Source organism: Opisthorchis viverrini (genome assembly GCF_000715545.1).
Source record: "Opisthorchis viverrini unplaced genomic scaffold opera_v5_468, whole genome shotgun sequence".
NCBI classification, from domain to species: Eukaryota; Metazoa; Platyhelminthes; class Trematoda; order Opisthorchiida; family Opisthorchiidae; genus Opisthorchis; species Opisthorchis viverrini.
Window position 1 is genome coordinate 197,340 of NW_008752132.1, and position 21,991 is coordinate 219,330.

The window sequence follows — 21,991 nt, forward strand, 5'->3', positions numbered from 1 at the left end:
GTTCAGTCCGATTTTAACAGCGGAAGTTAGCTTGGCTAAGGACCACTCACGCCAGAGTGTAGAGTTACCTCCTGATTGGTCAGAATCCGTGATAAAAATCAACAAAACCCACAGTGTTTTGATTTCTGCTTTCAAGATTGTCGTCAAAATGCGAACTATGGTGCTTCAACTCCTGACCGTGTTAGCATTGACCGGTGGGTTCTTTTCGATAGGTATTCTACGTTAGGTTTCCATTCAGCTTTGATATGAATACGGTTTTCATTCATTCTGTGATCAGCGCTATGAGCAAGGTTCTCTTATTCATCTGACATGTCGCCGTTGAGTTTGGTTGTCGATAAACCTATACATAACATGACTCAGTCTTTATGTATTCACAACTTTAATTTTTGTCAGCGGAAGCTAATGTGTTGCGTGAGTGGTAGCGTTTACACTTCTCTGTCAGGAAGTGACAAAATCTCATGGGAGAAGGTTTTGCGGGTAAATATTGCGTTATGTAAGAAAACACTGACGCAATATTTCAAAAAATTCAACAAATAAAACGACAGTGACTTATCATTACTTTTTTCTTAAGGCACAAGAGTACTTTATGCAATTCAATCACTGGGACCTTCTGACTACGAGTGGCCGTTTTGTTCACAATGTTAGCCATCCTCAACTCCATCCCTTTGAACACGTAATTATTGTTTTCTAACATTTAGTAATTAGCAATTAGTTTGCACCTAAATCAGGTTTAAATTTCCATAAGTCCGCAAAACGTTCATTTGCGTTTCTCATATCTGTGACGAGGTTCGCTGCAGTTACCCCAAAAGCAAAACAGCGGATCAAGCAGAACCGTTTCAGAGCAAAATCACCAAAGGTTCAAGGAAATCTCACACTGATGGCTAAAAAACCCAGTTGTTTACACTATAACCGGCTAGAAATGCCTTTTTATCGTAGAAACTGCTTATATATACATATATATATCTGGTAAAATAATATATTTTCCGAAAATTCCCATCTATAATAAGGACACAGATGGTTTGATGAACATGTTTTCGGGAAGGTCTTTTAAAGTCATACAAACCACTAACCACCTATGCAACTACATAGAAGCAAATAATTTTCAGCCACCTATTCCAGTCAACGAGCTGCATGAACTCCTCCTGCGACGCACATTGAATGTGCAACTACTGTTCAATGGCATGCTCTACCGTCAAATTGACGACGTTGACATAAGCTCACCGCTGGGCCCAATGCCAGCCGACATTTTCATGAGTAAACTCCAAAAAGGTCCCTTAAAGGCTAACACTGAGAATATACAGCACTACTGCCGATATGTTGACGACGTCTTCGCCCTTATTAACAACAAAGACGAATTGGAGTCACTCCAACAAGAGTTCAGTAAAGCCCACGCTGCCAATCAATTCACCTCGGAGGGAGAAACCGACAACTTCTTTCACGTCCTAGATGTTGTCCTTGAAAAGTGTCACGATGGTACACTGAAACGATCGGTGTACGGAAAACCAACTTCGGTCAGTCAATACAATAACTTTAGCAGCTTCGTGTCACTAAAGCAGAAACGGAACCTGATCCATAGCCTAACTGACAGAGCGAAGTATGATCTGACAGAAACGGAACCTGATCCATAGCCTAACTGACAGAGCGAAGAAAATATGATCTGACGATGCGCTGGAACAAGAATTTCGAACTCTCACCAACGTCCTGAGAGGCAATGGATTCCCCGACAATTTTATTACAAAGCATTTGAGGAAGCAAACACCATCACAGCGACAGCTGGAAGGAAACCAGTTTACATTAGCCTCCCGTTTAAGGGAGATATATCAGCCGATCTACTGAACAGAAGACTTTCCACCAGTCTGAAAAAAGTTTTCACGGCCGCAAAACTCCGAACCTGGTTCACCAGCAATCGTTTGTGCCCCTTTAATCTCAAGGATAGAGTGCCTGTCCACGCCCAAAATACGTTAGTTTACTCATTCTCTTGCTGCTGTGCAGCGGAATACATCGGACGCACGACTAGGCAACTCAGCCAAAGAATGAAGGAACACAATCCACCCTGGCTAGCTTCTGGAACCAGGAGGACGATAACCAGCTCCGTAGTACAACATTTAGCTGACACTGCACACAACGTGATACCCAGCCAAAGTTTCCGCGTTGTTTACAAGGCGCCGGCTAACCAACCCAGATCAGTACAGCAGCGCACAATTGCAGTGGCTGAAGCTATCGCCATACGACATCGCGACCCGATCCTTTGTCGGCAAAAACGCTTTGTTCGTGTGTTGTACTTACCATGGTCCAACTCACCTCGCCCCACACATGCATCGTGTACTGAACACACAACTACAACACCCCCCGAGCTGACTAGCTCAAGTCATCCTATTGGCGACCTGAACTAATGGTTCTTTGATAGGTAGCCAATGTCATCTCACTCGATTTGCTGTCCATTAACACCATACTCATTCAAATACTTTAAATACTGCTCTCTTAACCTTTGCAATTGTATGACATGAGAAGTGGTTAAAATACCGAGTACATTTACCACATCCATAACACAAAGAAAGAACATAAGCCAGTGTGACAAATCTGGAAGAAACGTAGGTCTGCCACGATATAAATAAGAACTTTTTTCGATCAGAGAAGGTGCAATCTAAGTATCACATTGAAGTTTGGACAGCTATTGATCGGCAAATCAGTCAGTCAGCAGAGCAGTTGGTCTTAATATGGTCTTGACAGCAGTGACAATGATCATTATTACCATCGAGAGCGACAACGTCAGCGTAGTTGCTGAGTTTACATTGTGAACCACCAAAAGGCCATTCTCCTACGTTTAAACCACTAAGTTGAAAAAAGAGTGGACAGCGAAGGGACCTGATTCAAGTCAACCACAATCATTCCGAAGTACCTGCATCTCAAAAACGTCCACTCGAGGAATCTGGGTAGCGGCTATCAGCAAGAAAGCAAACGGCATCGGCGAGCCGGTATATCTTGCAGAGTCTAGAAAAACTCCGGGCTCACAGCTACTTCATCCTAAAGGAAGGGTCCGCCAGTAGTGCTGAAACTTTTCGCAATCTCCATCCAAGCGACTTTATCCACATCGTAGTGTTTGCCATTCACAAGCTGGCATATAGGAAAATAAGCGCCGGTAGAAGACCACTAGGCATGCGAATCACATGGGCGAGCTAATAGTGGCTGAAGTACCAGATATTTAAGAAGACACCTGTTTTTTTACTCAATTCCTTACGAATTCGCTGAGTTATCAAACACCAGCAATGATTCCGAGGGATCGGTTGCTGAACACATCCATTGGCAAAGGCATGTATCATACAACTAAGTAGGCCGTATTGTAGCCTGGTATAATCTGTACTGCAGCCAAGTACCTTGAGACTTAATGCTATACCTCATTGATACCAAAATGGCGCAAACCCTCCACAATTTCTGGTAAATTTCCTTGAACCTTGACAGGGTGCCCTCCGACGCACACATAACATTGCACATCGAAGGAGGGTGTAGTGGTGATCAGTTTATCTATTGGTGACGATGCTTTCTGTCAACAATCAACTATCAGAACTCCGCTTTTTTAAAGGTCCTCAAACCAGGCTGAACAGAAACTGAAATTGGTCGTTTTTGATAGACAGCACTTTTCGTATGGGGGATTATGGGGAGGTCCCCGTACGATCTCACACGTCCAGAAGTATTTTAATGTAAAACCAGATCATGTTCGCGAGTTTCTAAGGCATATCCTGTAGAATACAAATGGCTTGGAGGACTGACAGGATCGAAGTGATTCCCGAAGTCAACGAACACCAAGATTACCCCGCCGGAGTGCAAACATGTCGTCGATGTAGTCTCTACCCGATGAATGTCTCGCTGGTTGTTCACTGGTCACCACGAGTTGACAAAGAATCAGTAACTCCGGAGGCCTTGTTACAACAGGAACCAGAAAGACATCTTTGTGGCAACCGCACTCACAGCGATCACCCTTTTGAGAATGGGTACTATCATAAACGCACCTCAGCTTTCTGAGACGGTTTCTTCTTCCGGCTGTGACAATATAGTGCTTCTCATATGCTCTTCCTGAGTAGATATCTCTTTCTAAAAGGAGGGACTGTACAGTCGCGCGATTGGCAGGCACAATGCTAAACCTCTCCTCAAAAGGGACAGGAGAATTTTAGCAATTTCGGAAGTAGTATTTCGTAAAAAGGACCGTTTTTTGCTGTTTGATATGGCAAGTGGTTTCCCTTAAGCTACGATAGGTTAGGATGCACAAAAGCCAAATGATCTACTCCCGGAATCTATCCAAAAAATCTCGTTTCACTCCAGGAAAATCTGCTTGTTAAGGTACAGCCATGGATTCCCATCAGATTACGAACAGCATCGCTCGTCACTCTTTGTATGTATGTTCTTGAATGGCACATTATCTGACTGGCTCGACGGCATATGACGTTGGTCAACTTGTGTTTGAAATATCGACTGCAACAAAGCATCGATTACTGGATAATCGAACCTCGATTCCACTTTCAGTTGACTGGCTAAAAGACGGTTTCTCACAACGGTTCCAATCGTGGTTACTGAGTTATATCTTATGATATCGTGGGATTGAAGTCATAGCAAAGTATACATCAGACACAATACGCAGTTACCTAAATCACTCTATGTTCCCATTGTTGAATGAACCTTCGGGCAGTGGTACAGGCTGAGCTTAAGAATCTAGATGCTTTGACAACGCAAAACTGAGTTAACAAAGCCTTAGTGCTATATTCAAAATTGAGCATCCTCAGGGTCAGGCTCCAGATAGCTCACTGGTTGAGACGGGGGCTACCGACTGCACAGTCAGTGATTCGAACCCAATCCCGAGTTCTCGATTGCTGATCTTTAGGCTTGGACAACCTGACAGTATCTCAGCTTTTGCGCTTCGTTCGGGCTGCATGGTAACCATGAGTCGAAAACGTGAAACAGCTGGATGATTGCTATTAATGTCTTTAACGTTGTCATCAGAGTCTCATGCTGCCAGGTTGTCTCCAGTGCATTCTATCCCTCAGGAACGCACGTATGTATCGCCTAGCTGTGACAGACATACAGTTGATGAACTCAGTCCTACCCGGCTCATTTCAGCAACAGACCGAACGTCCAGACTCAAGACTGTCAGAGCTCAAGGGCACGATATTGCAAGAGGCAGCATTCTGCTTTTCAGCTTTGAATTACACGTCTTGACAAATTTCGACAAAAAACGCAGAGGTGAGCCTGATTGGAGTTGAAATATTCCCAAGTTTGCACAGCTTCTGGCATGAGACGCTAAGAGGTAGGTACCCATTCCGCTATCCTAATTTCGAATTGGGTCACCCTTAGATTTATGCCGAGAAATCTAAGGACTCTTCGGTCACCTCAAAGATTGGGAACTAAAGACCCTGAGATGGCTGAGTGTTTAAAGCGCAGGTCCCACTCAATCCTGCACTGACGATGTCACCTCGATTAGTGATGAAACGTTTGCAATCCAACTGCCAAGCTCGGCGAACAGACCAACAATCAAACGCGCAGGTTTACTGACCGAAGGGTCTGTAGTTCGAACCCGACCTCTGCATATCGACTGCTCCTGTCTAGGCTTGGGCAACCTGGCAGTATCTCAGCCCTCGCGGGGCCTTCGGGTGGCACGGTAGCTGGGAACCGTGAGGGTATTACAGCTGAACGACTATTATTGTTATTATTATTATTATTATTGTTATTACTGTTATTTAAAATCACTCTAACTGAAATTGCAGGGACCTCTTGGCAGGAAACGCGCCTAAACATGAGGCTAAATCAGGGACGTTTACGGTCATCAACTCAACCTTTGTTTCATGACCTCAAAATCAGTATTTCAGGTAGTAAGTTGAGGTCGGATTCTAAGCAACCCAGAAAAGAACAAGCACAACGATAAGCCTCAGTTTTTCACGTACTTTCGCGGAATCATAGGGCAGTGACTGATCGACATGGGAATCCGTGCCAGGTTGCAAGTAATCATCCACCCGATTATTGGAGTTGGAAGATTGCAATTTGGCGTCAACGGGAATTGAGAGAGACTCCTTTGGTTCAAGGGAGCTTGAAGAGAGGTAATGTCGGATAGAAGGGATTGGAGGTGGTGGACGGGTCGGAGTCGGACTGGGATGGCCTGAAAGCGCTTGAGTGATATTGTCGACACTTGAGAAGTTGGTATCCGTAACTCGACCGGGTGAAGAATGTATTTCACTGGAAGAACTTGAAGTGGATGTTGTTTTTTCAACATCCGAATCAGAATCGGTGGATAGAGAGACGTGGGATTCACCATTTACTGGTCCACCGTCACTGGGCAGATGTGATTTTTGGATCATATGATCACGCTTCTGGCGAGAAATTTCGTCTCTGATCAGAGAATTTGGAAAAAACGAAGTTGTAGATATTACGCGAAAGGTTGAAATGAATAGTCAGAGGTAATAGCACCAGGACCAACCCGAATGGCAAATGGATCAACTAGATCAAGCAATTTTGAGCGACATACGCAAAAAGGCTTAATTATGATCTTTCGGTTGGAACATTTAAGCGAGACGATTGGTTCCAAATGACAAATTGTCAGCACTCTCCCGTGGCTGCAACACACACAGAAACGTCGAAACGAAGAATCAAATTAGGTCGGAGCGGGCGCTGGTTATTTTTTGACGGTTCTAGTAGCCTATCGCCTGTCATACAGCCCCATAGTGGAACACGTGGCCCCAAAATTAAACAATCCGCGAGTAACTGGTGTGCTGTCTTGACACACTGAAACATTAGGTTTGCAAACAGAAATGATCAAACGACCATTCGATAACTATAATTTGTGAGTACATCTCTCAAAACAGGAAGGAAATGACCTGTTTTTTGGAACTCCTACAAAACATTTAATCGAGCAGTTTCACGCCTCCTCAAACACTCTTCACCAAACGGAAAACATCGTTTGAAGCAACCAATTTTTGAAGAGGTAAGTCAAGTAACGGTCTCACTATTAATAACCATAAATTCAAAAGCGCTTCGATGTTACGCATGAGGTGACAGATATTGCACACGTGCTAAAGAGGTCCTTGCGGTGATCCGAGAGTCAGTTTCTCAGGAAATTCCACATGGACCATACGAAAACATGACATGACACGCATCATCCCGCAATAAAGGGTCTTCGCATGTCACGAACACGACAAGTATTCCTGATCGATTCGTGGGGTTAGTGGGTAGGCATTCGAGCTATTTAACGATCACCAAGAACTGAGGAGCCATGAATGTTTGTGGATCCTATTTGGATCTCCAAGGTTTAGACGGGAAACTTGAACAAACACCAGATTCTTCGACTGGGGGCGAGCATCAGTGTTAAGCACACATGTTATGCCATGCATGATGATACCTAGCGGTTGTACCGGATCAGACCAAGATTCAAAGGCCACTTTCCCAAATCTTCCTTGTTGACTTAAGAGTGAAAACAATAGGCATGCTCATGGACGGTAGTAATTCAGCGCCTCTTGTATCTGCCTCATCGTTCTCTTAGAGAAGGTCGCCTCAAAGCAATTCAGTCTGGTGTACTGCGAAAGGTTTTCCAGTCACTAGTCAATTCTCTCCACCGAGCTGTACATACACCATATTGGTATTGTGGAGATAGAAGAGTTTACGAGATACCAACACCATTGGAAACAACTGGATGCCAGGCACTTGTGTATGGAGTTACGGTATTTTTTTGATGTAAACATAATAGATTCAATGTGTGGGTTATTTAGGTTTTCAAAATGCTTGCGACACAGTGCCAAGGTTTTGACCAACACAATTCTCTTCAACAAACATATGGACCCAGAAACCCGTCTGCCAACAAGCTTACATTGAAGCTCTTGTTTCCATAATCAGTGATCTCAGAACGATACACACCAAGTATTGGAAACAACGATAGACAAAGCCAAACCAAATACTAGTGGTGTTCACTCTCGAGATAACTCAGTGGATATGGCAACAGCTTAAGGACCGAAAGATCCGTGATCCAAATCCAAGCTCAGCATCTCGACTGCTCCTATCTAGGTTTGGTTAAACTGACAGTATCCCTGCCCTTGTGCCTCCTTCCGTTAGCACGACAGCTAAGCACCGAAAGCGTGCTACAGCTGAACGAGGCGTCTTTGTATCGAAGGTATCACCTATCCTTTCCATGTTCTAACTGATCAACAAATGTACAAAAACTGTGAATTCCAACCCGGGATAAATTTTTTCGAAAACTATCACTGACTTCCATCGGACAGTCTTTTATTGCAAGATACAGGCTCTTTGATAGGGTGATACCAAATGAAGCCTCAGAAGAATGAACCGCCGAAATTTATTTGTATTATCGTCATCGACGGTAACTCTGGGTCATCACAACACCGCCTGATAGGTTCCCGGTAAACAGAGACAAAACAAGTACCTTACAGTTCTATATGGATCCATCAGGAACTAACTTCGGTGAAATAGTCCGTGGAAGGTAGAATCTAAAATCACGTATGGAAAACGATGCTTATTTTAGTCCAATTCGCTCAGTCCTTGTTACAGACCTGAGTTCGTTTTCATTGATTGATCGCATTAACATTCAGGTAGTGGATGCAGGTGGCAGGTCCGATACTAGCCATTCAAGGACATTTGGCCAAAGGCGTCCAATATTTATATAACCTAGGTCTACCACAGTACTCACGAAGCATCCACAGTGTAGATGGGCGTGACGCTTAGACTAAGGAACTGTGATTGTGGTTTGTGTGTCCACATGCCATTAAATCAATCATCAACGCAGGTGGTCTTCATGAATCAATAACAGCCAACGAATTCCTTAAGCACGTGACCATTGTGATACAGATAAGTTAAAGCGTTCTGATTATAAGGAAACTGAGCAGTGTACCGGGGAACAGCGTTTCTGTTGACGAACAAAATACTGAAACAGTTTCTAAACACCTGCCATCCTTTCGATGCCCACATTTTCATTCAAGTGTTTTTTTTTTGCGTATACGTGTTATTTGGGTAAATTATGAACCAAAATTCCCACTTAGTCATGGAACACAGAAGGTTTGAGAAACATAATATTGCAATAATTGCGCGTTAGTTCACACAACTACAGAGGCTAGAACGTTGAGATATAGAGGCATATAACAAGTAAAAGAAAGAGCCGAAATATTGTGGAGTAACGCGCTGGATTAAACAATTGGGTCAAGGTCACAAACAGGATGGAGACCAGGTGAGAGTGACAATGGCCGGTATGCCTGGATGAGCTTGCGAACGTGCTCGGCCAGGTGACCTAGTGTGTGGACAAATTGGCACAGGATAGAGTCACGCACTCTGCAGGCAATGGTGTCGGCCAAAGAAATAATGCTAGGTAGAGTCGTTCTGGTTTTATGTGACTGCTTTCTCAAATGCACCTAGAAAGGTTCAGTGGGGTTTTCGTTATGGCGTGCCGTCAGGTGCTGATCGATTGCACTGCCTATCATCAATGTCTTAGTGTTTATAGTAAGACTGGACGGCATATATGCAATATCGTAAGTATCGTATCGTAGGTCCGATGTACTCTATAGCACGGCTGCATGGGAAGGAATACACCAGCGCGTTTTCGGCACGGATGAGCAATCGGTCTTTTACGTTAAAACGTAACCGCGTGGCCGTAGGGCATGCTCTGCTGATGGCTTTGTAGTGTACACGGTTGACCCAGTTTGTCCGCAAGCCGCTCTTGAGTGGTAGGCTGATGGGCTTCACCACTACTGTGACAACCTGAGACTCTGGCTTTGCACAATACTTGAGATAGAAATTCTCAGGCGTCATTTTCCTTTAAGATATTTCATAATAGTTTGGGTTCATGCTGCTCTCCCACACAAACAGTGGACGACGGCCCTTTTTTGTTTTAGGGGCACAAAGCTGTTAAGACTGATGTACTGCCCCATAAAAATGATGCTTCGAGAACCCATTGTCTAGCCTACCAAATCTCACATCCGAGTTAGTCATATGTCATACCTTAAAAAGTCGCAGATTTTCTATATGTAGTAAAATTTTGCTTGATCAGACAGGGGTCTATGACTTTCTATACAAACCTTACCTTAAAATATCAGTGTGCATTTGTCACAGTTCCCTATACAAACCCAACTTTGTCAAAGCACGTTCCACTAAGTACTGTTGAGGCTAGACTCTCATTGACCATGCATCAACTTTGGGTGGGCGAACACGGAATTTAAAAATTTTGAATTCCCCAAGTTCTCATTGTTTACAAAGCTGCATGGCCTCCTAGAATTAATTAACTCAAGTAAACATTTTACCCAATAGTTGTTCGTAGTAAATAGACAGACGACTGACGTGCACACCATTCCACGCAAAAGCCTCCGTGCTATGTAACATCACATAGGCAAAACAAGACGAGGTTTGCAAGAGTGTAAGGCTCGGCAGTAAAAAACTAACCGTAGGAGACCACTGAAATCAAACACTATCCAACATATACAGTACATTGCTCTGTTTTTAGTATAAGACTGGCATAACTTGGACGATATTGCCTCATACTCCACCCCAATTGGCTGCATAATAATAATGCATCATAATGAATGGTCTGGGACAGTAGCCATCCAGTACATACACTGAGCCAAATGTGCCTAATTCCCCTAACTTAGTTGGCAGTCAAAATCTATCAGTGATGCACATCGCTCGCCCTAGAACATTTCCTTCTGCCTCCACGTTGTTAACGCAAGCTAAAGTGTGCTCACGTTGATCCAAGTATTACTCTGTTCAGGGTATTAAGATCTTAATTGGCCACCTTAAAGCTCCATTGGACCGAACTGATAGGAAAATCCTGAAAAGGGGTGTCAGCCTCGGAGAGCCTTGCATCTCAGTATGGAACGGATGCTATCATGTAGCGAATGACTAGCTGTATAACCTATGAGTTGAACTAATTCAGATCAGGGTGAGATTAGTTTGGAATTGTCTAGCCTTCTCATCCTATCCCTAGTCCTCTAAAACAAGTTTTTGAAACGTGCGAAATGCTACCAAAAAGATTGATCACTGTTAGGCCATTTGATCGACTAAACCAAGCTGTCAATAGACAGACTGCAAAAATCTGACAAACTGATCAGCATATCTATCGTAGGATTTGGCTTATGATTAACCACTGTTAATGGCACGCTTTCAAATTGGACGCTTTCCTCTAATATTCCCCTGTACAGCCTTCCACTTCTTTCACTTGGATCTGCATTTTATGTTTGTGATCGTGTGCTTTAGAAATAAACAATAGTAGCTCAAAGAATTCATCACTCGAGGACCTAGTCACTGCGTGATCAAGCGATGTGGTTTTCTTGGTTGAAGGATGAGTGGCGACATACCCTGTCTAATTGAGGGTTAATCACTGCTCATCAGCCGCTCGTGGCCGAACCGTCGAGTGTGCACACTACTAACTGGGTCGCAGGTTCGAAACCCTCTGGATTTAAGTGAGATGCGGACTACTGACCATTCCCGATAGGGATGAAACGGCTGCACAATGCTGCTCAGTTTTTTTGTGTGGAATAGACTAGCTTCACTCACAGGACGAAATCACAATTATAAGATTGCCAAATCTCCACACACTGCCATCGTTACTACAGAAATTCCCTGATCATTCATCCTGTCTGGTGCAAGCGGTCATACTTAAATGTATCACACAATACATAGACAAGCTACATTTCATAAATATAACAAATATTCCATATGCTTAGTAGCAGTTAAGATATCATTGACACGAATAGGATACGTTGACGCCCGACACAGCAGCCTACCCAGTGTCATCATAGTTCAGCTGAAAGCATGAGGTGGCTAAGTCTGGTAGGAATCGGTCAGAAGCACAGTTGTGTGATCCCGGGATAAGTGCTGCTGCAAACCATCAAAAGAACGCACTAGGCACTCGGATTGACTGGTGCCTGTAAATGTTCACAGTAGTTTTGCATCAAACTTCTCTCATCATGGTTACCTAGAAGCATTCTTTAGACAAGGCTGGGTTTACAATTTTAAGATTTATATTACCCATTGTTACAGTGAGTCCGTTGTTGTGGCTGGCGAACGAACGAATATCATGAAGTACTTTTATTCATTAAGGAGGATGACGAAATGTGGAAGAATAAACTGTACCAACGAACATCCTCTCTCCCGTAAACATGGTGAACGCAATGGGCGGACCAGCTAAGTGCTGAAAGCATGAGGGTAAATATGCGTCCTGTACACTCACTTATGCATCAAAAGCATCATGCACCTTCGTGCATTGTTCAGCTTCTTCCAGCTGACATAAATTCCGAAAATGCGAAAAAATTCGGCGGTTCACTTTGTCAGTTATTCAGATAGTAAATTATGTTTAATTTCAAAGCGTTTCAAAATCCGAATTGCTCTGCTTGCTTCTTCAAACGTTACTCCGTCCTTATCGTCGTTATCCGCTTCCCCACAGCCGATAAAAATACTTGTTTATCATCACTATTTAGGGTGTCCATAATGGTTTTCTGACATGCGTTTAAAAAAGCCACAGAACTCCGAGTGAGTTCTGGATGAGACAGCCTGTCTAAAACATCTGCTCTCTGGATGACCGCAAAACGCTTCTTTGTCAGATATGGTAATCCCAGCCTATCAGTTAAAAATCGAAGCGCTGAAAGCAAAACTGATCAATCAAACTGTTCTGGTTACTGATGTAGGCAGAATGGAGTTATTTTCGTTGTAATCCTGTTGACTTTTGTACATGTGAGCGACATCTGATGACCACGTCTAAGCTGATGTTGTGTGTATCGGTTGTAATGGTATGAACGAAAAAAAGAAAATGCATTCAGGTACATAGATGAGCAAAACTGTTTTGTAGACTGATCAAATATCGCCTCCTACCCCCAACTGAAATTGCCTTTACAACACCACCACCCCACACAAAGACAGCTCATAAGAGTCGATGTGATGACGTTATCACAAGCCAGGCAACTGTACCCTCTGAGATTCAAATTTCAGTAGTGCAGTGACTTAGACGCATGAAACTGCCCGAACTCATACACAGAGGCCCTCCGATTCCTCGGGGCAGCGTCCATCTCAGCATAAACATCCCAATGGGTGGCCTTGCTGAAAATTTGTTCGATCTAATTTTTCCCGCACAAGGCGCTGTTAAGCACTTTGGTAAGCTGATTAAGATACGACAGCATAGGATGCTGTTGGTTTACCGTGAGGTTTTTGCTACCAACCGGTTTCCGTTAGATCACTTAGCAGGAAATAGAAGGTCGCAGTTTGGAAGGGGTGGGATGTCATAGTTTCGAGGGTTTTGATTTGCCATAGTCTATGGCAATGTCTATCTTGTGATACAAAAGATCAATGAATAGGATGTCACACTGACTGGGTTTTAGTTCAGATGGGGAAACAATCAGCGAGATCTCCTTTGACGACCACACAAACCCAGAGTACAGCGTACGTTAAGAGTTCTTAACGGTTAGTGATAGTGGATGTGACCGACATATAGGGCACGATCATCAATATCGACAGCATAGCATCAGTGTTCAACACTGACGCTCCATAAGTGTCTCAAAGAAGCAAAGGCTGCCATACACTCGCTCGAAAGTCTGAAAACACAAAGAACTTATGATTTTCACAAACTTCGGGGTCATTCCTTGATGGGCAAGCGTATTAAGGAGAACAGACAGGTCACCCGAGTCGAATGCACCTTGGAAATCCAGGAGTACTATAATTGTGGGTTGTACGTACGTATGGCCTCCTAGTGTGAAGATCTGGTCAACGCAACCACTACCAGGCCGGAATCTCGACTGTATAGAGTGCTTCATAACAACGATATCTGTCTTCTTATAGTCTCACAATTTGTTTTTTGGGCAAGACGCAGAGCATATTTCATAGATCATAAGCCCACCCACCCCTCAGCTTAATACCCTTCAGCCAGCTTAAAGAAAAGACGCAAAAACCGTTTTGGCGACCTGATGGTTTCGGGGTCATATAGAGAATCTGATATTTCGCTGATATTCCTGAGGGTTTTCAAACAAATCCGACCTGCATCCACCGAACACTGTAATTACGCATCAGTTATGACAGCCACCGCCTCCAGAGAATGGGTATCTACCTTACCTCTCCAGATAATCGGCGAACCGAACTGTGGCAGTAATAAACAACGTACGGCAAGTATGCGGTTTTTACCGCTGGTGATGATGATGAAGCACGCTAAGCATAGTTGCGGCACGTATGACAAGCGGCCGTCCATCCATCAGGGGAAAAACAATATTTTAGTGCAACGGGACCCTGAGTTCTCACTGCAGCGTTAGTGCTAACTGGGAGGCAAAATCGACACGAACTGCTCAATGATAACCCAGAATAAGCAAGTATGGATAACACTCGATAGGAGAAGACTATATCACGTGTCCTAAAAATATAACCCGCTCTCGTGGAGGTTGATATACAAGGAAGGAAGGCGCAGTTGAGACAGTGATCGACGTGGCACGACTTGGTGTGAAAGCTTAATACTAATTTATGGCAGAGAGTTCTGCAAAACAGTTGCATTTCACTTGTTATTTTATGTATCACACCCTGTTTAACGGCAAAGTGCATACCAACATCCCCAGGTCAGCAAAATCCCTACGCACTAAAACAGTCACTTCAGAAATTAACTAGCAACCAAGAAACGAATTGATTGATTGAATAGAATTGATTTCGTCTCGAATGTTAAGAAATGAACGTCTTCGGTACATCGCCGCTGGTAACACACTGAGTTGACAGAACATTTCATAGAGCGTGCTTTAATGAGACATCAACTAACTCTAATCTCAGAGGAGTCAGTAGGGACCCTGTCAAGTTTGCGAACGTAAACTGCACGCTAGTAGTGCAGCGAGTACGAGCTCGTATTTCAAAGTACTGATGCTTCTATAGAATGAGCACAAACCTATTCAGGCTTTTCATGTGGAGTATACTGATGACGTAGCCATGGCAACAAGAACCTTAAACCAGGCCCTGATCATGGTGCATACTGAGACATGTGCTGGGATGAAACGTGCGAACCTCCTAGAGGCCATTCACTAATAAGGCTCTACATTTCATTTCTAATCCTTCCCATTAACTCGAATGCAGTGGCACAACCGTGGCATTTTAGTACAATAAACTTATCATTTCGGACAACTGATACACCAAGTGGATTCAGAAGCATGAACAGTTAAAGCCATCGGTTCGGATGCCTTGCGTATCAACATTCCGTATCCATCCTAACCCGTCTTGCCGTTGACACATCATACGTTCGATTTCTCTATCTAACAAAAAAGACTTGCCCATACAGTTAGCCAATGGTACCCCAAACGAACTTATTTCGGTATTTGTGAAAATCACAGAGTATCAACCATTTATCAGATTGTTCCGAAAACAAATCAAGGAGCCAGCTACACTTCGAAAACAACACTTCGAAAACAACAAAAACAAAAAACAACATTCAGCGGTAACATCCCTACAGTGTCTAGCTGCGAAACAGCCCGAAGGAAAAATAAGGACCGAGATATTGTCAGATTGCCCAAGCCTAGACAAGAGCAGTCGAGATGCAGAGGTTGGGTTAGAACCATGGGTCTTCCGGTCGGAAAGTTCGCGCCTTAACCACTGAGCTACCTCGAGCTCCAGGTGAACTTCCACAGATAGTTCGCAAAAAATAACCACGCGCTTCTTTTACACGGCACCACTCATAAAGTAGATGTGGAAACTAGGCAGTCGACTACCGATTTCGCCCGGGTTCATCAGGTGCGCTTGGTTTGTTCATTCAGCCCTGCACAATGGCTCTACAATCGCAAATAGCCGAGACCAGGTACATGCGACGGTATGTTGGATCAGTCACGTAGAATTTCATATATGCGCGCCATTCATGAGTCTTTTGTGAACCTCCCATTGATGCTGTATCCGCGCGCACGCCTCAAGACTAAAAAAACCTCATAAACCTGCCGCAGCCCTCATACGCAACAACATGAATGTTTGAGCCGCTAGCAAATAGTAAAGCCTAAACTCTCCAGGGTCCCATTACATATTGTAATGCACGCACTTGAAGACCAGTTGAGTCACATCAATTCACTATCACCGATAGTTTGATACAGCAGTAGTGGGTCACTTATCATTGGCACATGCGTGATACATACATACGGAAGCAGTCCTATGGAAACAGTGTGGCGTACACATTAAATCACGTGATGCGAGACCCGTGTCACATTATGTACACAACAGAGCAATACAGATGAAATGCGAAGATCACAACTATTGTGACAAGAGACACACGTAAGTATCCGACCCAGAAGCAAATTCAAAAATTTCTTAGGGTGTGAGTAACCCTCTACATGTTCTACTAAAGCTCTCAAACTAAGCAGTACCTACTCAGGAATACAAACAAAAGTCACAAGCTCACAGTAAGGCTTGGTGGTATTGCGAAGGGCCGCGAGGTGGAGAGAGAAACAAACATCCAGTCCTTGTATTCAGTACACCATCAGTGAAAAGTATAAGAAAATCACTTTTAACTGCTAATACAACCACAATATTCTGTCAAGCAATATGTGAACCAGAGTTATGGTCATTGGTAGTCAGGATTCAACAAGATTATGGGGGGTATGAGAACAAGGCTCAGTTGTCGATATTCAGCTCCCTCAAAGTTTTTGGCGACATGAATAACAGGTACATGAATCCACGCATTCCGACTAGTTACCAAACGATTGCGGTAAAATCGCTAAACTTCACTAGGATACGAAATCAAAAAGCCTACACATTCAGTAGCTAGAAGTTTGTAGATACTTGCGGTGTTTATTCGCTACCTAGTTTTTCCACCTAGCCTCCATATTCCAGCAAAGGAAAGAAGCGAAATACCTCTGCATGTGAATCGTCGCCCAACGGCTGACTGTGATGGTTGGTGAACTATACCATAGGGCTCAAGTACAATTAGACTACCTGGAGCAAACGTTCAAGGTCAGGACTTCAAACAATGCTCTTTACACGGCCAGGGCAACTGGAGAGTAACACTCTTCTTTGCGTCTTTGTTCAAAAACACTCACTCACATTTCATTCAAACCCGTCAAATGCCAGTGCCCTAAACATTGCACCGTAACTATCCAGTCACCCAGTAAATAAAAAATAATGGCCGTTGGTCTGTTCGCCGAGTTGGGCAATTTGGTTGTCAACAATTATCCACCAGTTGAGATGACACTATCAGTGCGTTGTGAGTGAATGCGATTGATGCTGGAGGTGCACGGCTGTCGCGCGTTCATGGATGGATATCAGGCTTACTCAACTAGGTCGATCTTCATCTGTCACCGGTCGTTTGGGTGAGCACCCCTATTGACCTGTTGTTTGACTTGTCTTTTGGTTGCTGGAATTCTGAGTGGTTTTGAGACTTGACCCCTCTGGTCCCCTCGCCATGATCTTTGTTTATCTGCCATGCACTGAGTTGGTACTCCCTCGGTCAAAGCGGTGTGCATAGAGGTTTGATTTCGATATGCTGGTTGACTGAATCCTTTACGGAGTACCATTCCTTTTGGAATTCCCTTTCGTGTGTTTTACTTCTGCGTGCTACGGTCTTCACGACATAGTTTAGGTTTGTGCCCTTCCTTGTCTTCATGTAAGGAAAAAAGACAGTGGTTCATGCCATTTTCTGGCTGCGTTGTGTTTATATAGAGTTTTCTTCCAGTCTGTCCAATATAATAGTTGTTGCGGTCCGTGAAGTTGATTCGGTTTACAACGTAGGATCTTGTGCTTTGTCCTTCAGTCTTGAGACCAGATTCCTCACAAATCAGCACTTCGCCCTTTCTTATGATTACGCAAGACGAATCAGAACAGTTCTGTTCATCAAGTTCGTTTTATGAAACATCTGTTTCAGAAGCTCAAAATCATCGGACTGAACTGACTGGAAAGCTACTGGAAATACACAGCCACGTTGGTGACGAAGATTGGTCGGGGGTTGAAAGAAAACGAGTGAAAGACGCTATGCTTTCAGCTTGACGAATTGTGTATTCGAACCATCCGACTGGGCCAAAAGAACGTTGGATACCGTCGAGACTGACATAACGTATTGCCATAACAGCAGCTACCGTTTGTGGTGGCTCACGAAGACCCGCAAACGCCGGATAATCAAGAGCTTGACGGATGACAAAGAACGCTTGTGGATTGTTTCGGGCTGGGATATGCAGAGAGTTTCGCTGCAGATAACAGCCGCACCATATTTCAGCTGATCCTATCAACTGGCCAAAAGAGGTGTCGGTGAAACGATTAGCAAAGATGTGACGACAAGTCGTTCGCAGAATCGTCGTCTTGACCAATGGACTGGACACTTTAAAGAACAGTTCAGCTGGCCTTCAAAATGAACTCTGAAAAGATCCAACGAGCCTATGTGGAACGCCAGTGCCAACCGGCCATAAGCAACAGGAGTCCAGTGCAAAATGTAATTCCTCTAAGGCGACCAAGCATCCCGCCCGAAAGGTCAGCACCCTGCACTTTTCAAACAAGATGGTACAGTCCCGGTGCACAAACTGACGACCTTATTACAGATTTGGAATGAAAACAGAATAGCGGTGGGAAAAGACTCCTTGAACGTTATCCATATTTTCAAAGAGAAGGACGTCGTGCGAAAAGTACAGTGGCATCAGTCCAGTAGCCGTCACCTACAAGTCGCCTTGGGAATTAAGTGGCGTAGGTTGATCGAGTATCGAGAGGGCAGGATTCGTGAAAATCCAGCTGGGTTTTGCCTGCTCGATGATCTATCAGCCAAATCTGTAACTTGAAAGAAGTTGTTGAACTTGATCTGCACTCTGGGTTTAACTGTGTCGATCGTCAGAAACTATGGGGACTCATGGGAAAAAAGGTTTGTTCTTGCTATTGAAATATCGCTGACGCGTCTGAATCGTTTTGAGACTAAAGACACGTCCAGGATGAACGAAAACTGTCGGCGATTAACCATCGGTGATCCGAAGGATTTGCCAAGTGTGTTAGGGTGATCGGACTAGGAATACAGAGGTACGCCAGGTGGTTTTAAAAGGAACTCTCCTGCGAATGTTATCCACTGTTTCCACTCCAAGTGAACTCGACATTACAACAAAAAGCACTGAACATAATCCCAAATGAAATCATACGAAGTTACGCGAACTCAGATAAACACCCGATTTACTTAACCATTTGCAAGGTATCGCTTTTAAAAAGAACGATTGGCTGAAAGCGTCAAACTTATCTCGTCAACAGTTTTAGCGTGACCGTAAGGCATCCTAGTAAGGAAAATTTCCATCCGCATCAAGCAGTTGAGAGTACCCTCAGTGCCATCGAAGACGTCGTTGCAAGAAATGAAGCAACCACAAGTGCACTTTTCAGCAGCCTGAAAGCAACCTTGATTTAGTGGCGTTCATATTCGAGTCACTTTTTGTTCTACTCTAGGCAATAGAACATTTTTGTCTCATAAACTGCAGTTAAAAGACAACACAATACTAACAGTTATCGGCAGACTGTATGAGAAAAATTGTGGTAGTATGGGACAGAAAACACGGAAGTACGACCTGGTACCTAGTGTATGATGACTGCAGATGAGGTTACAGTGAGAACGCATGACTTTACATGCAGTGGGAGCGAGCCACAGGTGCACAGGGTTCATATAAAACAGGTCGCCAACGTCGACTAAATAAGTCCTTAACCGTTACGTGAACCGAAAACATTGAAAAACCTGTCGTAAGTTATCGTCACTTATGCTAAACTTACCTATATTTATCCAACCAGTCTGTCTGTTCCGCCTGAGCGTCTTTCAATGCATCCTGACCAATCTCAAAGTTCCCGGAGTCTGGATGATTCACTAATGTGTTCCTACTCCTGGCACCTCCTTGATGTGCGTGATAAATCGTTCGTTCGCGGAAACGAGCTCCTTCCTCAGCATTAGCAAATTCCAACACACAACTCCAAATCTATGACGATGAAAGAAAAACTACACGTCAAACTAATTCAAGCATTACCAGATTTATCTTGTCATTAAAAAAGACAGATGCTGCGGACGAAGAGGATCGCAGTGGAGAGCACCTACAGCTCGCGCTGCCTCTAAGTGACTAATAACGAAAGCATATATGCAGTTGAAATCTATATGACAAACAGCTTATGTTAGCCAGAACTCCAGGAAGAGGTAAACGCTATAAGCAGCACGAACCACACGAATGAACCTACCTTCTCTTTGAGGCAATCGAAAGCTTACGAGCACTTCGCATGCGTAGTGATCAGACCATGCAGGGCGCAAAAAAACTAGTGTACAACCAGCGTCATTGAAAGAGCCAACCAGTGGAAACGGTGCCGTTGCCGTTAGGCTGACCTCAAGTAGCATGTGGCCTCAAACTGAAAGGGTCACCTGTCGCCTGAATATGAACGTCGGTGTGCAGTACAGAACCGTGGAGTAACATAGGCTACTATTAAAATATAACGCAGCTGACACTAGTTACTTTTCGCACAGTAGAAATGAGGACGATATGTTGACAAATAAAGTACATCAGATTTGTGCTCCCTCGTGATGTACCACTGACTGCGTTCGTACGGCCACAGAAATCCGTCGTTTCAGTTTCACTGCGCCCTTGTTGAACCACTCACAAAGCATGACAAAAAGCATCTTGGTAAGAGCGCGTACTACTCAGTTTCTCCACTAAGGCTCTACATTTCGTACTTCGGGTGAAGATAGCAAAATACGAGGTGGTAACTCGGATCTGCCAGGATATACTGTTCATGCAGGCACGTGAAAATCTAGAGGGCACTAACAGACTGGCGACGGATCTGAATGGACGTTGTCAGTCCGCAGTGCTTTGCGTGGACTCATTACGGAGAGAACTGGCCAAGTTCTATCAATTTATCACTAAAATGCCAAAAATTCGCTCGAACGCAACCTGTCGATTGCGAAAGGATTTTATGGGTCCATCAAATTTCGAAAATGTGACAGTAGTCCATCAAGGGGTTATCAAACAAGCAGCCATTTATAAAAGGTCGACAGGAAAGGCAAACTGTGCTCCATTCTAGGAAAGATCGCTCAATGGAATTTGGCTAAAAAAAACTAGAACTCAGCCGACTATGCTGTACAATTGCAAAGAATGACCGCAAATCAGCCACACATCAGGATATATTTGAACTTACTGAAGTCCTGGTGGTCAGCTATTAACGCGGAACTGTGGCAAATCACTTTCACTTATCAAATAACAAAAGGTTTCCCAAACGCATCACACCGAATTGAGATTCACTGTGAAAATCTACAAAAAATGTCATAGCAAACGTCCACCAGAGCAGATTTGTTAAAAAAGTCTTAGTACAAGAAGTTCACTTTCAGCTTTGAACGCAACACACATCGATGGTACTAATTTTCTACCACACTCGACAATTTAAGAATAAAAACAACTGAATCCACCAACAACGGACCTACAGCAAACAAAAAACCAAAGAATTAAAACAATCCGATAACTGACATAGTTAAACTGCTGACAAGATGCACCTTACACTATGTGACTAATCTATAGTATGAGGGTTCTATGACAAAAGCTAAGTGCAGAGTAGTACTATATTCATAGCAAGTCAGTTATCAAAAGCGGACCGGCGATCGATAGTTATTGTTGAGTCACAGCCCACCAAAGAGTCGGCGTCGTATGCTATGGAGAAGGTAATTCCTAATGCGACGCACCCATTTAAAAATCGTGACATGTGCAGGATCAACCAAAAAATAAACAGCTTGGCGAGCAGCAAAACGCATGCATTGTGGAATTTTGGTTTGTCTCAGGATAGGACCCATTCAAGCCTAGCACTGCCGTTCTGTGGCAAACTGATAGTCGGAGGAGACAACGGGTCGAAGGTGATGAGCGAGCGAAGACAACAAACATCCAGGAGAATCGGAAAGTTGTAATCATGAACAATCGAATTTAAGCTCTGAATCTCATTCCACCCCGATATCGAGATGGAACAAATCGTAGCAGTAATTCACGATTACTTATCTGGACTGAGGATAGCTACTGCTTGATAAGAGTGTGGTGTGAATCCGTCAAGATATCCC

General features: G+C 43.8%; 1 protein-coding gene across 1 annotated transcript in view; it reads right to left on the reverse strand.

The window, feature by feature from the left end:
- The window catches only part of T265_11288 (hypothetical protein), a gene marked incomplete at both ends in the record, with an annotated part of 80,405 nt that overhangs the window by 30,282 nt on the left and 28,132 nt on the right, over window positions 1-21,991 (reverse strand). Inside the window, 2 exons of the mRNA XM_009177904.1 lie at window positions 5,931-6,372; window positions 19,687-19,886. Of these exons, the coding sequence (XP_009176168.1) occupies window positions 5,931-6,372; window positions 19,687-19,886 (642 nt within the window). The remainder of the gene's footprint in view (window positions 1-5,930; window positions 6,373-19,686; window positions 19,887-21,991) is intronic.